Source organism: Leopardus geoffroyi, chromosome A3, assembly GCF_018350155.1.
Source record: "Leopardus geoffroyi isolate Oge1 chromosome A3, O.geoffroyi_Oge1_pat1.0, whole genome shotgun sequence".
Taxonomy (NCBI): Eukaryota; Metazoa; Chordata; class Mammalia; order Carnivora; family Felidae; genus Leopardus; species Leopardus geoffroyi.
In genome coordinates this window covers 7,867,324-7,889,875 of record NC_059336.1, presented here as the reverse complement: position 1 = coordinate 7,889,875, position 22,552 = coordinate 7,867,324, and the positions used below count along the sequence as shown (strand labels likewise).

At 46.1% G+C, this 22,552-nt stretch overlaps 1 protein-coding gene across 3 annotated transcripts in view; it reads left to right on the top strand.

The window, feature by feature from the left end:
* The window catches only part of DOK5 (docking protein 5), a 154,053-nt gene that overhangs the window by 116,699 nt on the left and 14,802 nt on the right, over positions 1-22,552 (top strand). For all 3 annotated transcript variants that reach the window (XM_045444170.1, XM_045444171.1, XM_045444172.1), the window contains one exon: positions 4,640-4,775. In XM_045444170.1, the coding sequence (XP_045300126.1) occupies positions 4,640-4,775 (136 nt within the window). The remainder of the gene's footprint in view (positions 1-4,639; positions 4,776-22,552) is intronic.

Sequence of the window (22,552 nt, the reverse complement as noted above, 5' to 3'; positions counted from 1 at the left end):
AACAGGCTCCAGGCTCTGAGCTGTCAGCACAGAGCCCCACGCAGGGCTCGAACTCACGGACCGCGAGATCGTGACCCGAGCCGAAGTCAGCTGCCCAACCGACTGAGCCACCCAGGCGCCCCTTGACGGGCTTTATTTAAGGTGCTGCTAACACTCAGACGCAGTATACCTCCTGCAGAGAAACAAATCCCTCTGGTCATTTGCATTACAATCTTTGTTTAATGAAAGCTGCTTCTTTTCTTAAAGGGAGAATCACATTCCCGAATTCATATCTCCCTTCTCAGAGAAGAGGTTTGTATTATTCTGTGTTCACAGCCCGTGAGCCTCAAACACAGACTTTGTCTTCCCCAGCCACACGCCTCCCTCCGCCGTGCAGCTGTTTTTCGCTTTCCCGCTGCTCCGGGCTGTGATTACACAGTTTCCATCCAGGCAGAGATGTGGTTGTGCCTCTTTCCTGAAGTTTTCCCCGAGGACCGCCTCTCCTTGGCTTTGACATTTTAAAGGGTTAAAATAACAACAAATCCTCATTAGATGCTTACCTTGACTTGAGATCCTTTCCTAAAGATAAAACACAGTTTCCCCGCTCTCAAAGGTTTGTCCCTGGAAACTTCGAGAGGTCAGGAAACTTGACCATGATTCCAGCATATGAGGCTTTCTGTCCCACACCAACTAGAGCAGGGCCCCAGGAAACACAGCCGCGTTTCCCCAGATGTGGGATGGTTTTAGTGATAGAGGCATAACATGAAATGAATGTAATCCCACAGTGACATTTTCTTCTCTCTTTTTTAGATTTTTCTTTTAAGTTTTACTTATTTGTTTTGAGAGAGAGAGAGTGCATCATCAGGAGAGGGGCAGAGAGAGAGGGAGAGAGAGAATCCCAAGCAGGCTCTGCACTGTCAGCTCAGAGCTGGACGCAGGGCTCGAACTCACGAAACAGGAGATCATGACCTGACCCAAAACCAAGAGTCGGATGCTTAACTGACTGAGCCACGCAGGCGCCCCAAGTCATTTTCCTCTTAATTACCTTTTTGATCCTCCTGATTAAATTACAGAGAAACATTTCAGTGAGGTGTTGGCACATCTTAAACACATCTTCTAACACTTTCTACTTTACCTGTGTCACTAACACGTGAGCAAACGTCCCGCTTAGATCTTTGACAAGAGGATCTGGTCAGAGTTTAAGAACATTTTGTTTTCACTGTATTTACTTTCACATCTGCCTTCAACTTGTAGTTGAGCATACTGGCTTCTGCTGTTGATTTGGCGATTCGTTTACAATACATTTGTTTAAGGGAAAGGAAAACTGAGCTGATTAAACAAGTATTAAATAAGGCAGTGCAAAGATTTGACAAACCAATGCAAGTCGTAGGAGATTGGCTGACGTTCTCAAGAGCCGTCCTGGGCTCGGAAGCCTCAGTGGTACTGTGGTACATCACGTGGTGTCTTACATTGATTTCTGTTTCTCACCCCAGTGGTCTCAGCGAAGGACAGGAAAACCACCACATTAGCAGGCAGCCTAGATTAGCTGATCTCCAGCCAACACACGCACACACGTAAACACACCTACACACGGCACCAGCAGTCAACTGCTACCTTGTCTCAAGCTGAGATCCACTAGGCGATGACGCCCATGACTGGAACAGGCAAGACCCCACAGACCGCAGGTGCAGGACGTCCTCTGTGCTTCATCGTGAATACCGTCTGCGGTGAATCCACAGCTCCCCTGGACGCGGAAGCCGCCTCGTGTGCACAGCCTCTCCACCGCTGAACCATGAGTTAGGTGCTCCCTAAACCCCTTATTTTTGGTCTATTTCAGTGGTTTTCAGTTGGGGGCGTTTTGCCCCCTTGGGGACATTTATCAATGTCTGGAGACGTTTTGGGTTGCCACAGCTAGGGGATTCTACTGTCATGCAGTGGGTAGAGACCGGAGATGCTGCTGAACACCTTACAACACACAGGACGGTCCCCACAACAAAGAACGATCTGGCCGTACGATGTTGCTCATGTCGAATGCGCCAGTGTAGAGAGCCCCTGTTCTGTATTACGAGTTCCTAACAGACCCTTCCCCGGGTTTTTTCTTCAAGATGGGGCTGCCAGAACCCATGTGGTTAAGCCTCTTTTTGACTTCGTGTTGTGTTTCTCTGTGCGTATTTTCTTTTTTTTTTCCGTATTTTCTTAACCATAGTGTCCCTGGCGGCTGCAGCCACAGGTAGGACAGGAGTCCCAGGGTTCACCTCACTTCTGCAATGTTTTGCTCCTAATTTTGTGTCTCTCCTGGAAAGTGCCTCTGATCTGTTCCCCTCTGGTGTTTGCCTTCCTGATTTTCCTTGTTACTATGTAACATTGACACCCACCCCTTTCCCCAGCTCTGCTTTCCTTTATCAGTGCACCTCTGACCAGTACCGTTCACCAGCTCACTGCACCACCACGTTAGTCTTGAACCTGTTCACTTACATAGATCTTGTTTAGCCGAATACATTATAAACTTCTCAGGGAAAAAGCCCGTTTCTTTACCATTACATCCATTGCCGGAGCCCTTATGATTTGCCTTCTGTTTTCTGACAAGTACCTTACTCTTCCATATAGAATATGTGATTGCAAATGTGAAATGTAACATTGATTTAATAACTGCTTTGCAGGAGTAGAGAGAAGAGTACCATAAACATTTGTGTCGAGTATGAGATGCATCCTGCTTGTAACAATGTTCAAATATTCTAAACACACAGGGACACACACACATGCACATGCGCAGAACACATGTTGCAAGTGAGGGAATGCGGAACCCACTGGCACTCCCATCTCACAAGTTTGCTGATTTATACTGGCCACTGTGGGATCATTTATTCTGGTTTTCTTAAGTTTAGTCCCATTAGTATTTTTCCAATGTGGTATGTCTGTGTGACATGTCACTGGCACAGAGAGGGACAGTTTCCGATGTTGGGCATCTGTGCCTGTGGGAATGGTTACAGTCGGGTGGTGACTTTGCAGAGCGAAGCCTGTCATCTCTGGGAGCTCGGGCTCGTTCCTGGAGCTCCTGGAACATAGGCTGCCCCCTCCGGCACCCCGTCCCGTAGTGCGTCACTTGCCTTTGACCAAATCAGGACATTCTCTGTGCAGTTGTCAGACTGTTGTTCCTCCCTTCTCTTCTAGAAACCTCAGTTTGAATAAAACTTCCTCAAGGAAGCCGGGGTCCAGTTCTTAATTACACCTTTGCCTGGCACCGCCTCCTATGTCACAGTCCATTCTGTAGTTATTTATGGAGCGCCAGATATAGGCCACGCCCTGTTGTAGGCACTGGCGGAAGATCTGTGAACAAATCAGGAACAGATCTGGTCTACCTGGAGCTTACCTTCCAGCAGAAGAGTGGAGGTGCGCATTGAGTGAAAGACCTCCTTTGTGTACTTTATGTATCATGCCTAACACCTTCAGTACGCTTACGTGATGGCTGTTATCCTCCTATTTATTTCACGAGCAGAAATGCAGGCTTAGGCTGAGTAGTGCGTCGCGGCTCACAAAGCTGGCAGGGGGCAAGCATGGCCAGGCAATCTGGAGCCCACATTCTCTGCTTGTTGCACTCTGCCTTGATACATACTTGCTTTGGGCACCAGTGACTGAATTTCCCAGGTGCTTTCTGAGCTCCCAACTTTCTCCTAGATTCTTGACCAACTGCACAATTCATGGCTTGGAGTGACAGGTTCATCATTTAGGCAAAGTAATTCTTGGGAAATTCACAACTGTTGTATCTCTGTATGGCCACCGTGTTCTTATGTCTGAATCCTTATCTTCACAAAGAACATGGGAGAGGCCCAACTTTTAAACTGTTTTACCTTCTCTGGGTTTTCATCCACTATTTCTATTAGCGTAAGGCCATAAGAAAGACTGTTGTGGCTTTTAGGACTACTTTGGAAGCCGGACAAAATGTCCAAGGTAAAAGCCAGTGAGTAAAGTGAAAAAAAAAGGAATCCAGATTGATTTTGGAAATGAAAGAATCCTTAAAGCCATCGACTATAAGGAAAGAACAGAACCAGGAGTCATGGAAGGCTTCCATCGCTGAGCTGGATGGCAGAGTTTCTTTTCTTGTATTTAAATTTTTTTTTTAACGTTTTTATTTTTGAGAGACAGAGTGCGAGTCGGGGGAGGGGCAGAGAGAGAGAGAGACACAGAATCCTAAGCGGGCTCCAGCCTCTGAGCTATCAGCACAGAGCCCAACATTGGGTTCAAACTCATGAACCATGAGATCATGACCTGAGCCGAAGTTGGACGCTGAACCCTCTGAGCCGCCCAGGTGCCCCTGGATGGTGGAGCTCCTGATGAACTTATGATGCATGGACAGTAATGAGAACCCAGTTGCACAGCTGTCTTTGAGAGGCAATGTACTGGGATTACACTTAGGCTTTTTTTTTTTTTGGAAAAAAAAAAATTCAGCACCGAGTTAGCCTAGAATGAACGGTGTCCTGCCCAATATTAACAACAATGAATTGGAAATTCTGATTCTAGCCAACTTTGATTAGCGAACGTGAACAAGACTCCCGACCTCATGTGAAATAAATGGTCTGGTTTCATGGCGTTTTCTAGGCCCTTGGTGCCTCGGACTTTGTGGAACTGGATTTTCAGGAGCCCTTTGTTTTTGTTTCCACAGGATGTGTGAAACTGGGGAAGGGCTGTTTATCTTTCAAACGCGAGATGGGGAGGCCATCTACCAGAAAGTCCACTCTGCTGCCTTGGCGATAGCTGAACAGCACGAGCGCTTGCTACAGAGCGTGAAAAATTCAATGGTATGTATACTCCTGTGGAGTGCAATCCTAGAATATTTATGCTGAAAAACATGGCCAGCACTGTCTGAGCAGGTGGCTTACTCCTGTACTCACCCGTGTATTACTTGGATTAAATGCTATCCTTGCAAAGCCTGAAGAGCCAGCTGGTAACATAGTAACCGTGCATCCCTGCGTGTCTGCTTTGTGCCTCAGTTAGTATTACATGTGTGTGTCCTAATCAGTTTGGGCTCCTACGGCAAATACCATAGGACCGGGTGGCTTATAAACAACAGAAATTAATTTATTTCTCACTGATAGCTTGATCAAGGTGCCAGCCTATCTGTGTCCAGTGGCACTGACTTCCTGACCCATAGGTGATGGTCTTTTCTGTGTCTCACTGATGGAAGGATCGAGGGATCTCTCTGGGGTCTCTTTTATAATCCCAATTGTGAGGCCTCGCCCTTCATGCCCTGATCGCCTCCCAAAGGCCCTACCTCCTAACACCATCACCTGGGGGGTTAAGATTCCAATATATGAATTTGGGGAGGGGATATAATCATTAGTCTGTTGCAGTGAGTATGTTCATCAGAATCAATTTGGATGCATATGGACATCTACAGACGCATCTATGTAGATTATCTGGCTGTAGGTATATATTTATAGCAGTACCAGATGGTATAATTTCAACAGGGGCCAGAGAGAAGAGGGCTGAAGGGAAACGGGGGTGAATCGTCAAAAGCCCCAAACCAGAAGACCGTTGACGTGCGACTGTGGGCTCCATGTAGGACATCTCTTGTTTTTTTCCGGAGAAGTCTAGGATTTGAGTCTGTATGTAATATCTTGTTGTTTGTAACTGTTGGAAATTGATTCCAGTTGAAACCAACAACGAAACGGTAATTCTTTGTGGGCCACAGAAAACCTGTCCGGAGACTCCATTCTTCCCAGAGCCATGCATCTACCATGTCTGGTTGATTAGCCTTCATAGACGTTGATATATTAAGGTACCACAAACACGAATACACGTAGAGTGTGTGTGGAAACACCTGCTCTGTTCAGTGCGTCGTGTTAGGAACTGTGACTCGTACAGAGAATTATGATTCATGAATTTCTTCTTTGAGAAGAAGAAATTCACAAAATCTTAATGCACAAGAGTTAAATAATACACGTCATACATCGTGGCTGCAAACACATGCCTAGAGCTTCGCATCTGGAAGGAAATCTGCAAAACCAAAAGGAACTGGGTTAGTGTGGTAGGATTAGGGTAGTTTCAAAATTTATGATTTAAACATGTGAGGTGGTTGGATTTAAAGAGGGGGGAAAGCATACCAGTAAGATGATCTTTCCCAAAGCAGCCTCAGATCATTCCCAAATGATTTGTTCATGCAGTAGTCTGGGATTTTAGAGCAGAGATCAGCAAAACTTTCGGTAAGGGGACAGCTGGTAATACTTGGGGCTTTGTGAACCAAGATGGTCTCTGTTGCAACTACTTAATTCTGTCATTGTAGTTTAGAAGCAGCCATAGGTAAAAACATTCTCAAGGGGCGTAGGTCTCTCGCAAAGAAACTTTATTAATGGACACTGAAATTCACATTTCATGTAATTTTCACAAATCATGAAATACTCTTCTCTTGATTTTTTTCCCTATTTCAAAATATTCTTTTTTTTTTATTATTTTTTTTAACGTTTACTTATTTTTGAGACAGAGCATGAATGGGGGAGAGACAGAGAGAGAAGGAGACACAGAATCGGAAGCAGGCTCCAGGCTCCGAGCCATCAGCCCAGAGCCCGACGCAGGGCTCGAACTTACGGACCGCGAGATCGTGACCTGAGCTGAAGTCGGATGCTCAACCGACTGAGCCACCCAGGCGCCCCTCAAAATATTCTTTTTGAACTAATACAGTCTCGGTATCCATTTCCCCATATGCTTACCAATTCTGGATATTGCAATAAAGATAGGTAAATGAAAGGATGGATGAATGGATGGATAGTTGTAAAGTAGTATTTGGGACGCCTTGGTGGCTCAGTCAGTTGAGCGTCTGACTTCAGCCCAGGTCAGGATCTCGCAGTTCATGAGTTCGAGCCCCACGTCGGGCTCTGTGCTGCCAGCTCGCAGCCTGGAGCTTCTTCAGATTCTGTGTCTCCCTCCCTCTCTGCCCCTCCCCAGCTCATGCACTCTCTCTCCCTCTCTCTCAAAACTAAATAAAAACATTAAAAAAAAATAAAGTAGAATTCAAGTCACTTGGAACTTTATAGGGCAACATGTCATTGCTTTTAAGTTGTATAGCTATCCCATTAGATGCCTTTAAACATCTGAAGAAGTTTTTCCAAGATTACCTTATTGGTAAAGCCATCAATTAGCATAAATTGTTTTGTGCTTGAAAGGCAGGTTCTTCATGCATATGTTTTTCCATTTACAACCTCCTCATTACTTCCACTAAAAATTAATCAGGAATATGAGTAATCCGTTCAGATCACCCCTTTGCAAATTTAACTGGCAAATAATGTTGTTTGCTCTTAATTTGCTGCCTGCTTACAGAGTTCCATAAAATGAGTGTGATTTTTAAGCAACGGCATCCTGTTTTCGATGGAAATGAGTAAGCTTCACAATGGGATCTGAATCTCAAGGAAGTTAAACGGGGATTAAGAAATGCTTAGAATCTGTGCACTTAAATCAATCCCTGATTTGGGGAGAAAAGAGATGCCACAGGACAACGAAGCAAATAAAGACAACGCTGCCTGCCCACCCTCCCCGGGTTCCATTTCTGCCCTTCCTGGTAACTGGTGATGGATCCACATAGATCTGGATCCACATATTGTCAACGAGGAATTGCATGCATACCACTACTGGCTGGCTGGCTTCTCTGAGATAGTCAAGGTCATAAATGGAGAAGGGGGTGATGCTAACTGCTGGGCTTAGTCTCATTATTAGTTCGCCCAAACCCACCGTTGGCTGCTTCTGGTGTAAAACTCCCAAGACTGCCTCCACAGACAGATGCTTTACCACGGGACCTATGCCAGTTTCAAGTTGTAGCCTTTGGTGAATTGGTTTGGACCAGACTTGGGACCTGAGTCTCAGCAGGTCACAAAGAGGAAGCTTGTGGGCCCAATAACAGCAACGACAGCGGCAATCATAGCAGTAGGGATAGGCTGAATAATGGCTCCAAAGATGTCACATCCTAATCCCTGGAACCTGTGAATGTGATTGTACGTGGCAAAAGGGACTTTGCAGATGTGATCAAGTTAAGGCTCTTGAGATGGGGAGATTATCCGAGATCATCCAGGTAGACCCGGTGTCATCCCAAGGGTCCTCGTGGGAGGGAAACAGGAGGAAATAGAGTCGGAAGGTGATGTGATAGTGGGAGCAGAGGGAGAGAGATTTGGTTTGTGTGCTGATGGCTTTGAAGATGGAAGAGAGACATAGGTGACCCAAAAGATGTGGGTGCCCCTGGAGGCTGCAAAGACAAAGAGATAGATTCCACCCCGGAACCTCCAGAAGGACCCAGATTGGCCAACACCTGGAGTTTAGCTCGGTGAACTGACTTTGGACATTTGGTTTCCAGAGCTGTAAGAAGACAGATTTATGTTGTTTTAAGCCACTGAGTCATGGTAACTTGTTACAACAGCCATAGGAAACTAGTAAGTGATGATGTCAATAATAATAAAAATATATCCTGGCTCTACTGTGTAACAAGCAGTATTTTAAGGACTTCCTAACCCTACGACCACTGCTGTATGGAAGGCCAAGGCCACCAGCTTGGAAGCTGGAATTTGGAACCAGTATCCTGGTATAGCCCCCACTTTTCTCCGCATCTCCCAACGAAGTCCCCAGACCTATTTTCTTTGTCCTGCATGAGATTAACTTACCGCTATTCTCAAAATCCCAACTTCGTGGCCAACCTTTAAAAAACGGAGACGTTTCAAATAAAACTCAGCTTTCTGTGGTATCTTGAAGAGTGAGGAGGTCTGACAGCACCCATGTTACGTCCCCACGCAGCAGTAACAATCAGATGCGCCCAGTACTCTCCGCCGTCCCTGGGCAGATTGGGCGTCTTCACTTCCCCACGGTCCCTACCTCTCCTGTGGTTCCTCTCAGCAAGTGGTCCTTCTCTGAGCACCGGCTGCCCGCGCTGTGGCCAATCGATGTCTTGCCTGGATTACTCCTTGTGTTCGTTTTCAACTGCTGTGCGGCAAAGTACCACCAACAATGCACTGTAACACAACACACATTTATTATCTCATAGTTGCTGTGGGTCAGGAGTGTTGGCGTGGCTTAGCTGGGCCCCCAGCTTCAGTTTCTCACAAGGCTGAGATGCTTCAGGCTCATTAGACTGGGGAAGGATCCACTCACAAGCTCACGTGGTTATTGGGGGGATTTAGTTTTGTGTGACGGCAGGATGGAGGGCCTCAGTCTGTTGCTGGCGGTGGCTTGGGGGCCACCCTCAGCTCTTTACTGCACGGGCCTCCCCAACACAGCCTGTCTCCACCAAAGCCAGCAAGAGGGAGAGTCTCCTTGCAAGCCGGAGGCCACAATCCTAGGCATCGTAACCACGCAAGTGACATCCTATCAGCTGTCAAGTCCTTCCCATAGTCAGGGGAGGGGCCCACACAGAGTGTGAACACTGGGGGGGTAGACCGTGGAGGCCACCGTCACAGTGTCTGTCCCCACACCACACAGTCTTCTGGGATAATACTCATTTAGTGCTTTGATTTCACCCTTTGAAATGCTTTCCCACCGTAGGGTGTCTGGCTAATAATGCCGGGCGTTTACTGGCCATCTGCTATCTGCCTTTGGGGTCTCTGGTCGTAGCGGCCAGCACCATTCACCAAGCCTCCGACGATATGCCAGGTACTTCACTTGCATTTTTCCCTCATCGCCACCTTGGCTGGAAGGTAAACTCATTCATTCATTCATTCATTCCTATTCATTTGTTCATTCAAGAATGTTTACTGAGGGCCTGACGCGCTCTGTTCTGTGCTCCAGGATATAGTGTGAATAGACGCGAGGCTCATCCTCCCCAGGGCTCGCAGTACGAGAGTATTATCTGTGACCCTTGCCCTGGAAGGAATCACAGTCCTTCTCAGGGAGATGAGACCCCTCGCGGAGTGGTTCAGGCACCTGCCTGCCGTCACTGAGCTCATTTCTACGGGAGCCAGGGATCCAAGACCCTTTTGTCTGGTTCCTGACCCGCTGCCTCTGGCCACAGCGCCTCACTCCCTTGGAGAGCTGGAAAGCTTTTCTGTCCCTTGAATGTCCCCACCAAGAGCTGTCTTAGTGCTTTCAAATTACCCTGAATATCAGAGTGCCTTTCAGAAACATCGATCAACTTAGAGTGTGCCTTTTGGAAATCACTGTTACTGTTACAAGAAATCCCATTTTTTTGGGTAGCTTTGGCCCTAAATGGCAACATCCTATCTCCAAATTCCTCGCTCCAGTTCTCGCACTTTAAACGCAGTGTGTTGCTGTTCTGCAGGGAGAACAACAAGGGAGTGCTGGCGGGGGTGGCTGGAGTATCAGGGGAACGACCCACTGTGGAATGAGACTCAGCAGCAAGAACTTGTCTGCTCGCCAGCTGCCCGCTGCCCCTGCGGGAGTAGCTGCCGGGGACTCTGCCGGGACAGCTCGGGACTCCCTCGAGCAGCTTGCTATTTTTGCCACCTTGGAGATCAGTGTCTGTGACAAAGTCTAATTTTGGAACAAGGAGTGGCGGTGTGTGGGATGTTCCTCATTCCTCGCTGGGGCCTGTCATTTTTAGAATTTCCTTCAAGGCAAATCGAGTGACAAGGTGGAGAAAGACTAAGTTAGCAGGCTGTCCCCGGAGGGCTGTAGGTGGGGCTCCACTGGGGGTGACATCCTGGCCCCCGGTCGTAGTGACATCGTTGAGGCCCCAGGGTGCAATTTCTCCCCCGTGTTCTAGAGCCCTGGACTGGACCCAGGTTTGAGAGTTATTCTGAACTATTCCCTGCCACCTCTTTTTTTGATTGCCTAATTGATAGATTGACTTCCAAACTTGGTTCTGCAAATGAAGTGTAATGAATTTGGAGAATGCAAGTGACCCTCTTCCACAAGTCTGGAAACTAAAGTAATTTGTAGTCTAATTTAAAAAGCCATAGGGGCATCTGGGTGGCTCAGTTGGTTAAGCATCTGACTTCGGCTCAGGTCATGATCTCACCGTTCGTGTGTTCGAGCCCCGTGTCAGGCTCTGTGCTGACCGCTTGGAGCCTGGAGCCTGCTTCGGATCCTGTGTCTCCCTCTCTCTCTGCCCCTCCCCTGCTCGCGCTCTCTCTCTCAAAAAAAAATGAACATTAGAAGAAATTTTAAAAAGCCATAAACTATTTCTTTTTTTTTTTTCAACAGAGAGAGCATCAGGTAAATTATAGTATCAATTTCGTTACTATTCGGACACTGAAATAAACTCTTCTCTGCTGCAGTTCATTTGTATAAACACCCTTCCCCCAGCTCAACCTGCCCTCTGTCCCCATCCCTACCCCTCAGAAAAATCAGGTTTTATTTCTTTTCCTCTTTGTGGGCTCTGGTTAATTTGGTTAACTTGTGGATTTATTTATGTATTCATTCTTTTATTTATTGTTTCTTTGATTATTGTGTATTGCTTAAAGCAATCATCAGCTTTTTTACCCTCCTAAATGTAAACCCTTGTTACATCCTGGCCTAAAAGTTATGATTCAAAAGCTTTTATGGAAACACCTATCTATTTCTTGCAAAGAAAGCATTGTAGTAAGTCTTATGGAGAACATAAGCGTTAAAAGGAAAACGTTTTGCGTCTTTTTTTTATTTAAAAATTTTTAACGTTTTTATTATTTATTTTTTTGAAGGGGAGAGAGAGAGAGACAGAGCATGAGCAGGGGAGGGGCAGAGAGAGGGGGAGACACAGAATCCGAAGCAGGCTCCAGGCTCCGAGCTGTCAGCACAGAGCCCGACACGGGGCTCGAACCCATGAACCGTGAGATCATGACCTGAGCCGAAGTCGGACGCTCAACCGACTGAGCCACCCGGGTGCCCCTAAAGCCTTTTGCATCTTAAAGGAGCTTAAAGTTTAGATAAGGAGTTATGATTTCTACCCCTTGATGCATGCAGCATTGAGCTCTGTGAGCTCAGTTTGCTACAATGTCGTTGGAGGACAATTCGTCCTTATTTATCAAAATTAAACTCCCATGTCTCTTTATGCAGCAATAGTACTTCCAGGAATTTACTCTAAAGATGGGACAGATGTATGGGTGGGGAGAAGATTCCCTTAGGAAGGAGGCATAAAAAGTTACCAGAAGCAAAGGGAGCAGTGATTTTGTTTTATGCATGTGGCTGAGAATTCAGATGACTCTGAATAAATTGATGCATGTCACTTTCATTCCTCATGAAAATAACCATTTGAGTGCATCTGGTGTTCAGCAAAATGCTTCACTGGGAAATGTGGCCCCAAGTGGTTGATTTCACTAACAGTCTGCTTTATCAGGCTGTGGGTGACAATGGAGGCATTGTTTTAGCGAGTTCTGTTCACCAAGTAGGTGTCTCTGCGGTGTTTTTCCTTAGCAGGAAAGCAGTCTTGCTCTCCTCCTCACTTTCTTTTGTTTTCTCTCTCTGTCTCTCCTTCTCTTTCTAACCTTCACTAGGTAAGTCCCCGCTTTTCCTGACACTTCAGTAATCTTCTGTGATGTCTTGGTAGCATTTGGATAATAGGAACACCCATCACTTTCCCCGCAGATGCCAGAACTGGGGAGAGGAGTCAGAGGAAGGAAAGACAGCCCTTTGGGTCATTTCTGCCAAACATCTGTCAGAGCTGGAATCAGGATCAGGCAGCCATGGGAATGGGTTTCATTAGGAAGCCGAGGAAGACCACATGTTTGGCAGATTGCTACTTTTCACTTGAGAGAAGGCCCCTGGGACGGTGGGGGTCTGAGGGCCTGGTAGAATCACTGTAGATTCTGTGGCTCAAGATGGCAGGGGCGCTCCCCTCTCCTGGCAGCCTAGGCTTTCAGCCAGTTGCCATTTCCCTAAGCTTTGGAAACAGAATTCAGGTGCCTTCTACCTTTAAGTACAGGATTTGAGCCCATCCTTTAAGGCTTTAAGGCCTTCATAATATCCTCGGTGCTTTCTAGAGGAACACACAGGATTGTAATATGAACTTTAGCTCTGGAGTAATAAAGAGGCCAGGTCTTAAATGCCAGCTCAGTGTCTCTGCGCAAGTGACCCTTAGCATTTGTCCCTTGCTCTGTGAAGGGGGCTTTTATTAGTACACACCTTGCCAGGTAGGCTGGGGCAGGTGATATCTTGCCAAAGTGCCTGGCACCTACTTAATACAAATCAGCCTGAGCTGTTCTTATCATTGACTTGTAGTGAGAAAGGATAAAATGGCAAAGGGGGTGTTAGACTGTAGAGGTTTCTCATTCACCTAGCGATGCAGTCATTGAACCACATCTGACTGTATACCTCCTGTATGCCAGGAATCATGACAGGCACTAGGCCTGTGAGCACATACAAGGAATCTTCTCCACCACTGCCCCCCAACCCTCCGACCTCCCCACCTGCGGAAAGGAGAGCTTTGCTTATGAGAGAGTCTATTCCCTTTGGTCGAGGAAGGAGCGCCATTGTGGATGCAGACGGTGGGCCATGTGACCAAAGCTGGCCTTAGCTCTCTGGCCATTTACTCTAAAATCCTGGGGAGCGGAGGAACTGAGTTTCATTCATTTTTAAGTTTCCGGCCCCTAGCATTAGTGCATGACTTACAGGCGATGCCCAGAGCATATAAACGGATGCAATGAATGAATGAACTAAAGAACATCCAGGACAGAATTCACCAAAAGGGGTAAGGGGAGAGGCAGGACTGTGAGCCGGGCAGTGTGTTAGCGGCAAACCCAGCAAAGGGGCTTAGTCTAATAGAGGGATAATTCGAGTTGGAATGAGTGGCCCCATCTGGCTCCATGCGGAGGGTCTGCATGCTGTATTTCATTTAATTTTCACAGCTAGCCTAGGAGATAGGGATTGGTTTTTGGATCCCATTTGATTTATTTTTACAGAAACACATGTATGTAGAATTTAACTAACTGCAAAAATACGATGATAGGGATGGTTAAGCACTACAGTAGTTTCTCTCTTGGTGGTTTATTTGTGTCTATTCCTCCTCTGCCCTCCTTAGGATCTCCTAAATCTTGTTAGAAGTTTGTACTCCTCTCTCCATGTTTTTGTCTGTATCCGTATAATCCCATATGGAAATCCCTATCTACAGACATATGTGGATCGACGCGCACAGGTACATGTAGAAGGCGGGTGTTTGAGAGTCGTTGTTTCTATTATAAAATGGTGGTGCTGTTACAGATTTCTTAAAATGCCCCCTTGTTTTTCCCATTTAGTGGTAAATCCCTGATAGAAATGCCGTACCTATTATTTTTATTCTCAAGTTAGCTAACACACAGTGTAGTCTTAGCTTCAGGAGTAGAACCCAGTGGTTCGTCACTTCCGTACGACACCCGGTGCTCATCCCAGGTGTCCTCCTTAATGTCCATCACCCATTTAGCCCATCCCCCACTTCCCCGCCCTCCCCCCATCAACCCTCAGTTTGTTCTCTGTATTTAGGAGTCTCTTATGGCTTGCCTCCCTCTCTGTTTTTATCTTATGTCTCCTTCCCTTCCCTTGTGTTCATCTGTTTTATTTCTCAAATTCCCTGTATGAGTGAAATCATGTGATATCTGTCTTTCTCTGACTGACTTCTTTTGCTTTAACATAATACCCTCCAGTTCCATCCACGTTGTTGCAAATAGCAAGATTTCATTCTTTTTCATCGCCGAGTGGTGTTTCATTATATCTATATATCTCTATCTCTATCTCTATCTATCTATCTATCTATATATATATATATATATATATATATCTTCTTTATCCTTCATCAGTCTATGGACATTTGGGCTCTTCCCATAATTTGGCTAATGTTGATAGTGCTGCTATAAAACATTGGGGTGCAGGTACCCCTTTGAGTCAGCGATCCTGTATCCTTTGGACAAATTCCTAGTGGGGCAATTGCTGGATCATCAGGTAGTTCTGTTTTTAATTTTTTGAGGAACCTCCACACTGTTTTCCAGAGCGGCCACACCAGTTTGCGTTCCCGCCAACAGTGCAAGAGGGTTCCCATTTCTTCACATCCTTGCCAATATCTATCCTTTCCCGACTTGTTAAATTTGGCCATTGTGGCCGTTTGTGAGGTGGTATCTCATTGTGCTTTCGATTTGAGAAATACCATACTTAAAAGTCACAGAGCATAGGTCTGATTCAAGGGTGAGCCATCTGTGGTCCATGTGCAAAATCTGGCTTATGCCTGTTTTTGTAAGTAAAGTTTTACTGGAACACAGCTCTGCCCATCCATTGCTGTGTTGTTATGGCTGCTTTCACACTGAAACAGAAGAATTGATTCATTGGCATGGTGGAGACTGTCTGGCCTGCAAAGCCACCTGTCATATGGCCCTTGACAGAAGAGTTTGCCAGCTTTGCTCTTGTTCATTGCTTTTAATGGAGTGCTTGATGTTTCAGGGTCTCGATGTAATACTACCTTATTAAGCCTGTCTCTGGGAATATCAGATTTTGGGGGCCACTGATAATACCACATCACGTATCCTTATATACATGCTCTTATATATGATAACTTTAACTGAGTGTCTGAGCTATAATGTATTTAGCTGAATTTTCTAAACCCAGGAGCAGGATTGCTGAAGTAAAGGTTGTTAAGTATTTTAAAACTTAAATAGGTATCGCTATGCTGCCTTCCAAAATACTGGAGTATTTTGGATTTCGTTGGTAGCATTATTAGGTCAGTTTCATAGAGGGAGAAACTGAGACTTGGTAGCTCAGAATTAGTAAGTGAGGAGTCAGGACAGGAGTGGAAGGTTCAGGATGTATTCCGTGGCCACTGAAAGGGAGGACCAATCGTGGGGACTTTTCTGCAGGCAGAAAGCACAGGACTGACTTCTAGGGCCCTAGTGTGTTTGTGGGCTGGGCGCAGGGGAGAGGGGAAGAGATTGGGGAAGGGAGACTGGGGGCACTGGTTCTCCGCCTTCAGAGTGCATCACGGTCACCTGGAAGGCTCAGGGAGCCACAGGTCACGGGGCTCTACCTCCCGTGTTTCCACAGGTCTGCAGAATGTCTAGTAAGTTCTCAAGCGAGTTGCTCACTGCTCTCAAAGTGGCTCTCAACGCCTCCAGTGGCTCTGAGGAGCTGGCTCCTTGATCCCTGGGACAAGAGCCAGAGACAGCACAGCATGGGGCCGCATGCCCTGACGTCCTGCACACATACAAAGATGCATAGGAAGACATACGCCCATCGGTTGAGGAGACCGCTCTGGTGGGTGTCTAATTATTGGACACTAACCCATACAAGATCTATTTGCTGGGACTTTACAGTGTATTTGATAAACCTCAGAAATCTGTCAGACTTGGCAAACAGACTGCACCCTCCACGAACACGTGCTCGTTTTGATGCCTTTTTTCTTTTTTTAAGTATTGTCAAAGACCACTGGTCTCTTTGAAGGGAGACATTTGGTCTGGATTTTTAAGAAAAAACCTACCATTTTAAGATTCAGTTCAACACAGATTTACTATTCATGAGATAGACGAAGTGCTTCTCTCTGGCTAGAGATTTGAAATTATGTTTTAGCTTCTTTGACAACTCTTCTCTAGTCTCCTTGTAACTGCTCCTGGCTTCCATTTTCTCCTATGTCTCATTTGGAGAAGACTCAAAGGAGTGAGGGCTGGGGACGGGGAGGGCCTGTAAAGCTACAGGGTAGGGAGGTGCCTGGGTGGCTCGGTCCCTTAAGAGTCCCGACTCTTGGTGTCTGCTCAGGTCATGACCTCACAGTTTGTGGGTTCGCGCTTCATGTCAGGATGGGGATTCTCTCTCTCCCTCTCTCTCTGCCCCTTTCCTGCTTGTGCTCTCGCTCTCTTCCTCTCCCCCTCTCAAAATAAATAAACATTAAAAAAAAGGAAACTCCAGTGTAGGAAGTAGAGAGATGTTTGCTCTGTGCAAGCCTGTTCGTAGACGAGTGGGGTCCTTACACGTAGTCCTCAGTGCCCCATTCCCAGCTGCAGAGTTCTTGAAACTAGTGAATGGGATGGTGTGCAGTTGAGGGAGGAAGCTGTGATTTACTTTGAGATGCGTTAGTATCAAAAGGAGATTTCCGGATTGAGGATTTGATTTGCACATGATGTAAAATTGCAAATCTTGCATGAGGTACCTGGAGTGTAAAGTCTCTCTCCTGTGCATTATCACCCCAGACCCTGTAAACTGTATCCCCAGTTTACGTTCTCAAAAGCACTTTGCCGGATTCTTTTGTATCCTTCCAGAACGCGTATCGCTCATTAGATATAAAACACGTCTATTTAGTAATAGATTCATTCATTCTACAAATATGAGTATCTACTTTGTGGCAGGCCCTATTCTAGGAAGCAGGAGTATAGCAGAGAACAAGAATCAGTCCTCAGTCTTCAAAGAATTTGCTACATTGTTGTGGGGGGATAGACAATCAACAATAGGCATATAAATCCATGACAAGAGTCGGTGAATGCTGTGAGGAACACTGCAGTGTACAGCAGGAGAGAATGATGGGGGTTTGTTGCTCTGATGGGTTGATACTCTGGCAGAGAACTGAGAGAAGTCAGGTGTAAGCCTTGAACATTTCTGAGGGCCAACTGTTCCAGGCAGAGGGGACTTTAAGTGCAAAGGTCCTGAGGCCATTTCATGCTTTGCATGTTCAAGGTCAAGGAGGCTGTGATTCTGAAGCAAATAAAGTGAGGAGGAGAAGAGTAGGAGGTGTGGTCTAGAAGTAACTAGAAGCAAGGCACTATGTGACCTTGTAGCTACGATAAAGACTTTGGATTTTTCTTGCGATGGTTTGGGAAGTCATTGGAAGGTTTGGAGAAAGGTGAGATATGCTGACTTCACTTTTGAAAGGAACTCCCTGGCTGCTATTTGGAAAAGATTCGTGGTAGATGGGATAAGGGTACCAGCAGGAGGACACATTAGGGAGCTATTTCAGCCATCTTGGTGTTCAGGTGAGTGCCATGACGTGGACCAACATGGCGGGCTGAACGTGGTGAAAAGTAGGGATTCTCAACACAGTTTGAAGATTGTAAAAACAAGATTTGCTGATGGATGAGCAATCCTATAGGACAGAGTGAAGAAGGTAGTCTCACAGGTTTTTCCACCTTCTTCTTTAACCAAAGCAACAGGTAGAATGAACCATTTATGTAGAAGGGGAAGAGATTGGAGGGAGCGAACAGTCAAAAGCGGTAATTGAGGTTTGTACGCGTTCAATGAGGGATGCCTACCAAGCATGTAGGTAGAGGTGGGATGTTCAACACACAAGCCTGAGGTTTAGGGGACAGATTGGAGTTACAGGTATCCATTTGAAAAGCATCAGAGTGCGGATAGATGATACTTAAACCCACCCCAGTGATGAGCTGTCCCTGTGTGCGTGTGTAGATGAGTAATTGTGGCCCCTTATTCTTAGGATTGTTTCAAAATAGCTTCACAAAGATCTGTCTACCTTTTTCTTTTTAATGGCTACAGATTTGTCTGTTGTGTAGATGCACAGTAATGTGAAGATAAGACTGCTTTTTATTTTTTATTCTAAGAGTAAAAATGAAATTACCAACTCATCTACTTTTCTGATGTTGTACAATTTGAAAGTAATTTTTGAGTCATTCTAAGATCCAATTTGACATGTAAATTTAAATTAAATTTTAAAATTCATTTAAATAGTGGCTATCAGAAAAGGTGTTGATTAAAGTGGGTCCCAGAATAAAAATTGTGGTTAGCAGGAAAAAAAGAAACGTCATGAAGGAGAGCAGTCAGAATTTAATTCCATGGTCTCATCTGGTAACTTAAAAAATGGTCAGGGAGGGGGCACCTGGGTGGCTCAGTCGGTCGAGTATCTTGATTTTAGCTGAGATCATGATCTCACGGTCGTGAGATCGAGCCCCGAGTTGGGCTCTGTGCTGAGTGTGGAGCCTGCTCGGGTTTCTCTCTCTCCCTCTCTCTGCCCCTCCCCTGCTCGCTGTCTCTCTCAAAATAAATAAACGTTTTTAAAAATGGTTAGGGAAATGAACAAATAAAGAATGGCACACGCAAAGGATGAGCTGTGAATAGACATTAAATGGCGTGTGCAAGATAGTAGTGTGTAGGAACATTAAGGTATGGTCACAATATATTAAATGTGAAACAGGATGACTTCACAACATATAAACAATCACGCAATTTGTGTTAAATACACATTATGTATGCACGTTAAAAAAAGACTAGAAGGAAATTATTAACGTGTTGAAAGTTCTCTTTATTTCTTTGCCTTTGTTTTTTCTAGGAAATGTATAAAGGGCTTATTTCAAATCTACCTTATATTCTTTTGTGTAGTTCCTGAACATAATAAAAATATATCAGTACTAGGAGAGAAAGATTACAATTTTATTACAAGTTTAAAGTGACTTGTGAATACAGTTTATCACAAGACCATAAACATCATGAAAATGTGGACCTCCCTCCCACCCCCTTTTAGGCGCTAACAAGCAAAATCCTACCGAATCTAAAGGGAGAGCTGGCCAGGAGAGTGTATGCTCCCCAAGGTGGGGGAGGGGCAGACTTTGGTTTTAGGGGGGGCTCTAGAGCTCTGGATTTTCTCCTTTTCCTACAGTTATTCAGTGCCTATGCTAAGAGCTCATTCATACTTACATTCACTGAATTCATTGTATACCAACTGGGACCAGGTGATTAAATATGTTCTCTAAGCATATTTTTTTATTTAATTGGGTGGCCTTTTACTGTTGTTTCCCGAAAACTTCTTAAAGCTTCTGTCCTCAAGCCAGGAACAATCCAATATCAAATGTTTAGGTTTAAAAAGAAGATGTGACTGTTCCTCCTAGGACCTTTTTTAGAAACTCTTGCTAAAGACAGTATTTTGATTGACACAGGGTTAATGACAATATTGCTAAATTTAGGGAACCCCACCGTTAAGTCATGTGTGTTCTTAAAATTACCTGTAAGGTAGAAGCTGTTTTTCTCTCTTCTTTACTCATGAGATATTAAGGAATAAAGGAGGTTAAATAACTCGCCTAGAGTCATGCAGTTATTAGTGGCAGATTCCAGACTTTAACCCTGATTTTGGCCAGGTTTGGGTTCTTAACCGCGGTAGAAAAAAAAATTTTGTTTGTTTCTTTCTTTTTCCCTGAATGATTGGTGCAAAGGACGCAGAGCAATGGTTCTCCACGTGAGGTCCCTGGACCAGTAAGATCAGAACCATCTGGAAACTAGGTAGAAATGCAAATTCCTGGTCGGGGGGGCCCAGGAATCTGCCTTTGAACAAACCCTCCAGATGATATTTTGGCTTGCTAAGGTGGGAGAACTGTTGCCCCAGGGCCAGGAACGCCTAGGTAGAGCACATTTTCAAATATTCTTCTCACAGGAGAGCAAGTAGGCAGAACAAGAAGGCGTCGTAGTTCGCGAAGGCAGAGAATGTCAATGAACACGGAGGGTAGCGTGAACAGGGCTGAGCACTGAGCGGGATAAAGGAGACACTGAGGTTCAGTTTTACTTTTTCTCTCTCGAGTTGTCCCTCTGACTCAACTTTGCTCGCACTTGGTGCTTAAAATACCCGTAGAAAGTAAGTCGGTTTGTGTATACTTGAACCGAGGGTGTTATCAGAACCGCGTGAGCTTTGGGAGGCTGTCAGGTCGAGCGGACGGTCTGGCGCAGAGGTAGCTCTGACTCACAGCTGAATCTCGTTGTCAGAACCGGTGTTCCGGTTCCGTCCCTTCGGGGACCGGGTTCGGTAGGTGGAAAATGGCGAAATGATTTGCATCTGCAGCGTTGCTAGTGGAAAACTGCTCCAGTTACTGTCAGGAGCAACCCGGTGCAGGTGGAAGAGCCCGGGGAGGTTGGGAGGAGTCCTCGAAGCGCCAGCCTGCCGTTGTGACGACGCGGGCCTGTTTGCGAACGGCTCCAGACAGATGTCACGGACGCGGCATCTGGTGCTTATGGTCCACCCCGGGGCACGTAGATGCGCCCTGTGATGCTGTTCCATTTCGAGCCACACGGTGCTCTGCTGGAAAACGGTTGGACTCCAGGGGCGCCTGGGTGGCGCAGTCGGTTGAGCGTCCGACTTCAGCCAGGTCACGATCTCGCGGTCCGTGAGTTCGAGCCCCGCGTCGGGCTCTGGGCTGATGGCTCGGAGCCTGGAGCCTGTTTCCGATTCTGTGTCTCCCTCTCTCTCTGCCCCTCCCCCGTTCATGCTCTGTCTCTCTCTGTCCCAAAAATAAATAAACGTTGAAAAAAAAAATTTTTTTTAAACGGTTGGACTCCAGAGAAGGGCGATATGGCGGAGCGTCTCGGCTGACACCCACCGCTGCTCTGTGCTGTGGTTCTCACCCTCGAAAAAGAGGTGCACAGGGCCACAGGTCTTCGGCCAAACCACATGAAGAATACGGAAACCAAAACTGCGGTTGATGGCGTGGAGGACAGGTTTTTTTTTGGGGGGGGGGTGTTTGTTTTTCTCACCGAGAAGCTATAAATAGCGATCATTAGACTTGTTTCTCTCCCGAGAGGGTTGATATGATTTGCCCATCATTATGAGGGAAGGGCCTTGGCCATCAGCATTTCCCTCACTGTGAGCGTCGCGGGGGAGTTTTAAAAGGACCTGTCTGGGTTGTTGACCATGATAATGATGGGGGACCATGCTTGGGCTGTTTGTCACTCAAGTTTAAATGTCGCTTCCCCTGGGACTGATTGGCCAGAAGTAGCCACCCACTAACTTATGATATCATGCATTTTTTTTAGAGCAAGAGAGAGAGAGAGAGCGAGCACAAGCAGAGGAGAGGGGCAGAGAGAGAGGGGGAGAGAATCACAAGCAGGCTCCACACTGAGATCAGAGCCTGACACGGGGCTCGATCCTACAACCTGAGAGATCACAACCTGAGCTGAAATTAAGAGTCAGACACGCAACCAACTGAGCTACCCAGGTGCCCCAATCATGCATTTTTTTAATAATCTGCATAGCACATAGTACTATCTGATTTTATTGTTGTGATGACAGCTTACAGAGATACAATTCACATACCATACAATACCCCCTTTCAACTACACAATTTCATGGTCCCAATATATTCATGGAGTTGTATCCGTCACCACAATCAACTCCGGAATATTTTCATCACCCCCAAAGGAAACCCACCACCTTTAGCCATCCCCTGCACAGCTGCAGGCAACCACTAATTTATTTTCTCTTTCTCTCTGGATTTGCCGGTTCTGGACATTTCACGTAAATGAACTCATACAATGTATGGCCTTTTGCAACTGGCTTTATTCCCCCGGCTTCCTGTTTTCAGGTCCATCCACGTAGTAGCAGGTACCAGGACCTCGTTCTTTTTCGTGGCAGTCGGATGGTGTTTTTTGTGTTTCGTTTCTTCGTCTCATTAAAAGGGAAGTTCTATGAGAAAGGACACCCTGAGGCTCAAACAAGAGGAGGATGTGTCCCATATCACAGGGTCCCTGTGGAGCACAGCCTGAACTGGAGCACCCTCTCTGACTCCACGGCCCTTCTCTGTTCCCGGCAACACAGTGCTTTTGTGCCTTCGAATGCCGATCGGTTACCACTGTTGATTGGTTGAGTATTTCCGGCCACTGGACAGCATCAGCACTCTTAGGCTGGGGCAGGAGAGACCCCCGTGCCTCCCTGCTGTTGAGGGAGAAAGTTTGAGTTGTTGAAGTATAAGAGGGCATTTGCTTGACTTTCCCGAAGCCTGACTTTCTTCCCTGGTGG